At 40.8% G+C, this 8,736-nt stretch overlaps 1 protein-coding gene across 2 annotated transcripts; it reads left to right on the top strand.

The window, feature by feature from the left end:
- Positions 1–2,013: 2,013 nt before the first annotated feature.
- Positions 2,014–7,707, top strand: LOC147424842 (uncharacterized). Of its 2 annotated transcripts, XM_086500291.1 has the most exons (12): positions 2,014–2,358; positions 2,520–2,675; positions 3,157–3,278; positions 3,368–3,422; positions 3,529–3,603; positions 3,710–3,803; positions 5,218–5,281; positions 5,804–5,865; positions 5,952–6,018; positions 6,148–6,195; positions 6,746–6,863; positions 6,987–7,707. In XM_086500291.1, the coding sequence occupies exons 1-12, from the start codon at positions 2,266–2,268 to the stop codon at positions 7,092–7,094; spliced, it is 1,062 nt and encodes a 353-aa protein (XP_086356417.1). In that variant the 5' UTR covers positions 2,014–2,265; the 3' UTR covers positions 7,095–7,707. The 2 variants fall into 2 exon arrangements, with proteins under 2 accessions (XP_086356417.1, XP_086356418.1); XM_086500292.1 differs by lacking the exon at positions 2,014–2,358 and having other exon boundaries at positions 2,537–2,675; positions 3,144–3,278.
- The last annotated feature ends 1,029 nt before the right edge of the window (positions 7,708–8,736 follow it).

The following is an 8,736-nucleotide window of genomic DNA, read 5'->3' as shown; positions in this document are numbered from 1 at the left end:
TAAGCAATACACTCTTGTTGTGTGCCTTGAGCTTCTTCGTCTTCTCCAAGTTGTGTGTTAATCCTTGCAAGTCTAATTCCAACATAGGAGGAATTTGTATCCTAAGAGGGTAAACTTTTTGTGGCTTGCCAGAGCATGACCACTCCAACTTTGTATCTATAGATACGTCAAGCACACCAATGTAGAGATCTGCAAAATACACATATATTGTCTCTCACTAACACGTCTACAATATAATCAAAAGATTGAACCATCTCGTACCTTAGATACATGCAATGGATAGACCAAGTCAGTATGGGCTCCCCTCGCAATCACTACTAATTCACAATGCATCTGGAAAGAATGCATACAACAATCTCACTCCTATGAGATTGCATATAAAGTTGTGAGAGTGAAAAAAATATTATAGTCAAAGTGGGAGTAGCTCTCTACCTCTATACCATCAAAGAGTAAAATGCACATACATAAGTTATGGTGAGAATATAGAGAAATTTAAGCATAGTTTTCTTTTGTAATTTGAGCAAAATCTCCAATAAAACTCACGAAAATTGGCATACAAAAAATATGTGAATAAAGCCAACTGGGTTATGCCCAAAACCGACGGCAATCTCTCATCCACAAATCTCATACACCTAGCTAAACCCATGATCCAACATCTCTCCAAAACCATGAAGAGAAGCAAGAAAATATGATGGGAATCCAAAAGCGAACAAACTCAACGACAAATCCATATATGTCATACATAGACCGCCAAAACTATGGACAATAAGCTCACTCCTACATGAGTGGCTCTATGGACAAATACACCAGTTCAAAATGCATGTACACCTGCAAATTTTCACCTGCAAGGTGTTGTAGCTAGCTTAAATTATATTTACATATGCATACATAGTAAAAATGGCATAAAACCGTGTTGTTAACAATCTCTAGGAGTCCACACGGTCAATGTATAAGCACAAATCCCTTTTCCATATTCTGTACTATCAGAAAAGGGTTGTGAGGAGTCTATTGGTGAGCAAACTCTAGGAAAAAATGCACGTGGCTATTGCCAAGGAAAACCCTCTTTGAAATTCTCAAGGAGTAACAAAATTCCTAAAAGCTACAAACTTGTAATCCCACCTATGGTGTCCATGTAGTCATCTACACTTTGGCCGAAACGATGTACATCGATTGGTGCTTCAATGCTCTCCACTGAATGCCGATGCAAAATCTTCACCCTTGAGCAGTGTACTCGGAAATTAGTCTCTTAAGAGACTCGTACATAGGCACGTGGAGAGCAAAGTCCTCCCCCCCCCCCCCCCCCCCAACACACTAACTCCAAGTACTCCCCGTCTCACTCTCTACTAGATATGAGAGCGTGTATGTGTCAAAAAACCCAGGGGAGAGGGTGTCTGAGGATGCTGTCAAAGTGTGTTGGAACCTATATCCAAAGTGAATGCGGAGTCGAAATCGGATCTAAAAAGCATCGATGTCGAAGTCGAAAGCCAATGCTGATGCCAAAGAAAGAACGTCGATATCAATATGTCTGAGTCTCTTGTTGAGAGAGAGATTCCCTCCAATCGCACCACCAGAATTGCTCTCTCTTACTCTTGATAAAGGGGAAGTTGTCGTAGGGTGTCAGCAAAACCGCTCTCTCTCACTCTTGTGAGAGGTTGTCGGAGATACTGAAAGTGTCGAGGCTATACCTCTCCTGCAAGTGTGTGTGTGTGAGTGATACATAAACTCCCTCTCTGAAACTCACACGAGCTCTCTAACTTCGAAGATGGTGGAGACACAGAGATATGTAGATCGATGTGTGCACGTTGAGTCGAGCTCCACGCACAACCCCCGCACATCCCTTCTTTTCTTCGCGCGCGTGCGTGTGTGTGTGTGTGCGCGCGCGCACGTGCATGCAAATTGTTCTAAAAACGCCGTTTGGCCTAACATCCACCCAGGAAAAAATCATCGCAGGAACTTCGCTCTCCATAGAGTTTAATTTGGGCTTGGGACGGTGGATATTCAATCGTGACGTGGCAATGGATTAATCTGGACCATCGATAAGAGGATTGTCAGGCCAATAGAAATTCAAAATGCGTGCGCACCTCTTCGTTCAGGATGCGCTTTTCAAGTTTTCACCCTTTGGACGACATGCGCCATTTTGTGTCTCCCATGAAGACGACGACGCAGATCAGGGGGGCTGTCGCTGCTTCATTTTCTCGTCTCACCGCGGATCTCTCCATTCCTTCGCTGCTTTAATCATCCCTGCGTGTCACAAGAAGCTCCGCCATGGCCAACCTGATGCGCATGATCACCCGCAAGTTCGTGGGAGGTTCGCCCCCCCCACCTCCTCCTCCTCCACCTCCTCCCCCACCGCCTAAGGTACACTCTTCTCAGTTTGCTTTTATTTGCAAGCCTAAAAGCTGTGCCTGGTTATATCTGCATCTGTGTTCAACCCTCAAAGTGTTTGCATTAGTGGCTGAAATACTTGTTGGTTTTGCTCAAAGCCTCTTCTTTTCTTGTGGGTCACATGTGTCATTCAGGTGTGGTATGAAGAATGCTCAATACATGATTTTCAGCTCGGAAAGACTCTGGGAGCTGGCAGTTTTGGACGGGTATCAGTGGCTAGGCATGTAAAATCAAGTAATGTGTATGCTGCAAAGGCTCTGGACAAAGCGTCCATCATCAAATGTAAACAGGTTTGCTCTTTTCTCCTCCCACCCTCTGACTAATTTTATAGTACGTAATGACCTGATGGCAATCTTTCACCCATAACAACATGTAGTTTTGCGTCAGTGCATTAAACAATTTAATACATTTTGTATTTAAAGCTAGCAACTGGTGCCCTTTGGGGGTAGGGTATAGCGGGCTATGCAGCAAGACTTTGTTCATGGGTGTTTGTTCATGAAGCTCCTAGAATTAGAACTAATTAAAACCCTTTGCAATCTCAAAATGGGTCTGGATATAGCATAAAGCTTCGTAGATAATATCTTGGATATGTCATATCAATGTGTAATCAAGGGATCAGGAACTTTGCTGAAGTAATGTTTGCACGCTCTCCTCTTCTCTTTCCCCATTCCTTCACAATTTCAAAGCCCACACAATCATGTGACTTGTTTGTCAATGTAAAAAGTTAGCATTCTCTTAACTTTTTGCTATATCTGAAGTCTATGTGTGCAGTTTAATCATGTGAAGGCAGAGAAGGACAACCTTCAAAGGATTGACTTTCCCTTTATCGTGAATCTACATGGCTATTGTCAAGACAGCAAATCTGTATACCTTATCATGGAGTATATCAGTGGGTAAGTAATGAACTGGGATCAGCCCTGATCGGATTTATTCAATATCAGTAGTTTTGGTGGTCCTCATTGGTCGGGTATTTTGCTTGCAGTGGAGACTTTTTTGGATATCTGAGAAGTAGAGGAAAGTTTGATGAGAATACAGCTGTAAGGAGATTCTCCAACAAGTTGCTGCAAGTGAAATAATTTGCAATCTTATGTAGAATGGGGCAAAGAGGGTTTTATATCGTTTAGTAACATAGAAAATTTCCAGCGTTTCTATGCAGCACAAGTCCTCCTTGCATTTGAGTACATCCATAGCTTGAATATCATCTATCGGGATCTCAAGGTAGGATCTAATTGATGTCGTTGTACTTTGTTTCAGTTCATTTATGCTGCTCCTTATCCTGTCTGTTACTGTTCTAACTTTGAGAATGTTTTGAGCATTTACGTAGCCAGAGAATCTTCTGCTAGATGAGAAAGGCAACATCAAGATTGCTGACTTTGGGTTCGCGAAGGAAATTGACACACGGACATTCACTCTATGTGGTAGGCTTCTTTCTCTTAATTTAACAGCATGGCATTAGGTACTCTTCCTGCATTCGAGGTGTGGTACAATTGCTTGCTTAGTTAGTGATTGATAAACTAGGCTGCCTTGATATATCTATCACTGGTGTGCTAAGCTAAGAATATTGAACATGGTTGTGCTGTGCACTCTACAGCACACCAAAGAACCTTCAGAGAGAGAGAGATGGACGCTTGCTCACACTAAACATATTTTGGGCCACTGGCCAGCCTATTGCTATGAGCAAGAACAAAAGAAGAAAGAGGTGTGCCAAGATCAACTATCATGCTTGACTGGTGGTCCTGATGGATAGGGGTTACAATAGATTCTATTGCTGCAAGCAGTACAGAGAATGGGAGATTCTGGATTTAAGGTTGGCCTCTTGCTCTTGACAAGGTTGACCCAAGGGACTAGAATTGGCTATACTTGAGAGGGCAGGGTAAATTTTGGGCATGTGGGCAGTCAGACTTTATTGAGATGGCATCTCACCAGCATTGCCACTCGTTTAATGAAGGGATAGTCTGTGGACCTTCGGGCAGCAAGACCTATGAAGTATGGGGCTTGTTGTTGTGCGATGTTTGGTGCTGGTGCGTGGAGGTATACCAGGCCTTGATCTTTATCGAGGGTATCTCCAAGAGGTGCACCTCATTTAGAGAGGGACTCACAGATGAGAGCAGTACTGAACCTTAGTTTTCTTACATGATGGTTTGGCCACGTCCGGCTTACAGTCTGATATTTATCCTATGCTCAGGAGAAGGATAGGCACACTTCTTTTAAAGCCCAGGAGAAGGATAGGCACACTTCTTGCACAATTTGGGCAGGGGAGAGGTCTTCTGATATCTCTTGAAAAGTTGTAAGGGATATTCACTTCAATGACTTGGTTACTTGCCTGCATTCCCAACTACCCTAAGGCTTGTATACATCTCCTCTCTCATATTCTAGTCATATATACCCCATTTCCGACTTTTCTACTCCACCGGCTCAATGATTTTGCTGTGTAAATAATTTTGTTAATGGATTTTTGTTCCAAAAAGAGATTTAACAGAAACATAACCTTGTTTTAAATACTACGAACAACCTTCTGGCCCCAAAATTTAATATAAATACAACTAGCCAAGCCACCAAGCACAGTCTACAGCTCCTATCTTCCAAAACCCACAAAAGACAGTCACCCCAAAAGAACCTCGAATCTGATTCCATACCCAAAATAGAGGAAGCATATGAGCTTTCTATGTGCTCGTTTTCTGAACATGTGGGCTAGTTCACAGAAAAGTTGGCTTTAAACGACTTATGCACGACATGTTGATGTTCTCTCAAATTTACTACTGCTGACATCGTATCATCATGGTATTCGTTGTTTGCAGGCCCATAAACTGATTCTTGGCTTTTTTTGTGCAGGGACACCTGACTACTTGGCCCCAGAAATACTACTAAACAAAGGCCATGGGAAAGCTGTGGACTGGTAGGAATTCTCGAAGATTTTCATGTGTGATGAAACGTCACCATGGCACAAGCATTGCACTTTTTTTCACGGTCAAGTGGCTTGACAGAGGATGCTCACTTGAATAAGCTGGCCCAACATTTCCTTTTGAGATACTTGTAGCTTCATTGTTGCACGTAGAGCATTAGCACGTATCTGGTGGCTCTTGTGCCACCAAGGTGAGGAATATAAACTCACTTAAAGCCGATGACAGTGTGATTTGTGAGCATTCTGCATAGAAAGTAGCTATGCAATCAACTTCATGCTTCGAATGTAAATTAAGAGTTTTCTGGTACATGTCCTTACGCCATGAGAGCGAGTATCTTTCAAAATGGTCTTCAGAATTTTCTAAGACAGTTCCTTGAATATTTCAATTGCTACAACTATGGCACAATTTGCTTGGAGATATATATGGCAACCCAATTTCAGTCTGATTTCATTTGCTAGTCCTTTGGAAAAGTAGCAACAGCAAGTTAAATGCTGATGCGTTTGTTCTTAGTGCAGGTGGACGTTTGGAGTGCTAATCTATGAGATGTTAGCAGGATACCCCCCCTTCTACGACGAAGGTAGCGAATGCACGGGCACATTATAGTGGAGATTTCCTGGTTTTCAGCATAGACCTGATCATTTTTTTGCCCCCTTTTTGTGTTAGAGGTCACGGGAACCTACCAAAAGATTCTTGCAGGAAAAGTAGTTTTTCCTGGTCATTTCTCAAAGCAGTAAGAGAAACAAACATTTTGTCACCTTTGCTGATCTTTTGCAACTTACTTTTTTGCACCCAAACAGCAGTTTTTTTTTAAAAAAAATGAAAACAGTAGCTGAATTAACTGATGCTTTTGCAATTGTAGTGCCAAAGATCTCTTGCGGAAGCTTTTGACAGCAGACTTGACAAAGAGGTTAGATTTACTAACAAGCAGTGTTTGGGAAAAATCATTTTTGCAACCATACACAATTCCTTTGTATGAATTTTAGAAGAGGAAAATTTGAATAATTGAGCTAATGCTTACTATTTACACTTTTTCCTAGAATTTAGGCAGGATTTTTTTCTTTTCTTCTTCCTCTCAACTGGCATTTTTTTAAATTTTCAAAGCGGCATGATTGTAAGCTTTTTCCCTAACACTGCTCACAATCAGTGTTGGGAGAAAAAGAAATTCCTAACCATACACTATTCCATCCTTTTCAAAGAGGACATTTTAAGATGTTTAGCTATGTTTTTCACATTTTTACATCATTTTCTCAAATTTTTAAAGGGCATATTTCCTTCTCCTCTTGCTCCTACTCAGCATTATTGAATCTGCAAGCATCATGATTATAAGCTGAGATGCACTTTTCCCCAACATTGCTCACAACGGAAGCAGAGAGATGGAACTACAACTCATTAGGTAGAACAATCATACTATATGTTTGGCATATGAGAAATTTCACAGCCTTTTCTTGGTGGAGCAGGATTGGTTGCTTGAAAGACGGAGTGAATGAGATAAAATATCACCCTTGGTTTTCGGGAATCAAGTGGGACGAAATGGTCCACAAGAAGGAGATGCCGCCCCTTAAACCGAAACCACTAGTAAGTAGAAGCATTGGGAGGACAGGAAAGCATCATCAACTGCTAATATGAAGCTCCAATGTACTTCCATCATTTAATTGTCTCACAGTTTTTGCTTCACTTGCTTATCAATCTTTAATGCAGGCGTCGCCTGAGGACACTGCAAATTTTGATAGCAGCGCGGTCGCCCCGAAAAGGGAAAGTTCAATCATTTTGACACCAGAAGAGCAGGCTATGTTCCTGGAGTTGTAGAGTGTTGGAGGAAGCTAATGTTGTGCTTGGATAAAGATGAGAGGTTTCTTGAAAAATGTTGGTGGTGGGTTGTCTTTCACCAAGTGAAGAAGGATAACATCAGACAAAAGCTGCTTCTTGCAAATTTCAAGTCACAGCCTTTGATCATTTTGCCTACTTGTTGCAGCAATCATCTTATAGAACCATTTTAGCAATCATTTTATAGAACCATTTTTTTTCAAACTTATTTTCTTGTGAGCAATTTTGCATATGCGATCATCGAGCCATAAATGACATGCCAACAAGCATTGGACCAGGTTGTTAATGCTCTTACATTTAGGCACAACTCTCTCTCTCTCTCTCTCTCCCCAAATCATATACCTCTCTTAAGCATACAACCATGCCTTAAGTTTGAACCATTCATGGCTAATACTAGATCATTACTTTTAAGCATTGCCCCCCGCTAGCTTGCCGGTGAGTGGAGGCTCATGTCCCCTTGTTGGCTTGCCGGCTCTAGACTGAAGAAGCGAAAAATAGAATTATTTTTAAGCAATTGACCTAGTACATGTTGATGGGCTTGTATGCTATTACATGCTAGAAATTCAATAAAAGTTGCAACAAGCATCCTTGTGCACATTGATAGTTAAAAACCAAGTGATTATATTAAGCATTGGGCCTAGTAGTAGTCCTAGTAGGTCTTGACAATTTCAAAAAAAAAAAAAGAACCTTCTAAATCATCAAAAATGCAAAAGTGAAGGGTAAAAGTCTAAAGTAAGTGTATCTTGAATCACCTCTCTTAAGCATACAATTTTACCTTAAGTTTGAACCATTCATGGCAAAAAAATTGTGGGAGTTAATTATAGATCATTACTTTTAAGCATTGCTCCGGTCGGCTTGCTAGTGATTGGAGGCTCTTTTCCCCTTGTTAACTTGCCGGCTCTAGACCAAAAAAGTACAATATGAACTAACTTTTAAGCAATTGACCAAGTACATGTTGATGAGCTTGTATGCCATTATGTGATAGAAATGCCAAAAAAGTTGCAACAAGCATACTTGTAAACATTGATAGTTAAAACTAATTAAGTACATTAAGCATTGGACCCTAGCAATTTTGACCCAAAAAAACTTCCAAATCATCTAAAATGCAAGTGTGAAGGGTAAAAGGCTAAAGTAAGTCTTTGTATGTGGGTGTGTGAGCACGCACACACACACATGCATGTGCACTAATATATGAAATATGCTAATCAAGTTTTTTTATAGAGACAAGCCGTTTTGACAAATTCCCAACTCCTCAATGGACCACATTTTATTACTTGGATTCACAATAGGTTACTAGTCAATAGTTGGGATGAGGTCAAATGGATAACAATTATAAGTAAGATATATCTGTGAAACTATGCAAAAATCGGCATAGTTGCCAAAAGACTTACATAGTTATATGTGACAAATAGGAACTATGCCATGATTAATCGGTGGTGGACATGTGAAAAAGTAACTAATAACTATGCTTCGTATGACCAATGGCTTATATGAAAGAATAGGCTTGGAAAATAAGAAATATAGCACTAGTGTAATGCTAGTGGGATTACAAAATGGAAAAAGGCCGATTTGGTCTCAATGTGCATGCAACTGCTTCATAATTAAGAGGCATAGAGCAACTCCC

This window comes from Adiantum capillus-veneris, chromosome 25 (assembly GCF_014529385.1).
Source record: "Adiantum capillus-veneris isolate H3 chromosome 25, ASM1452938v2, whole genome shotgun sequence".
NCBI classification, from domain to species: Eukaryota; Viridiplantae; Streptophyta; class Polypodiopsida; order Polypodiales; family Pteridaceae; genus Adiantum; species Adiantum capillus-veneris.
This window is presented reverse-complemented; position numbering and strand designations above follow the sequence as displayed.

Coding starts and splice junctions, on each gene's coding strand:
- LOC147424842 (XM_086500291.1), top strand. CDS start 2,266: ATGGCCAACCTGATGCGCATGATCACCCGCAAGTTCGTGGGAGGTTCG. Junction 2,676..3,156: donor CCATCATCAAATGTAAACAG/GTTTGCTCTTTT, acceptor CTATGTGTGCAG/TTTAATCATGTGAAGGCAGA. Junction 3,423..3,528: donor AGTTTGATGAGAATACAGCT/GTAAGGAGATTC, acceptor GAAAATTTCCAG/CGTTTCTATGCAGCACAAGT.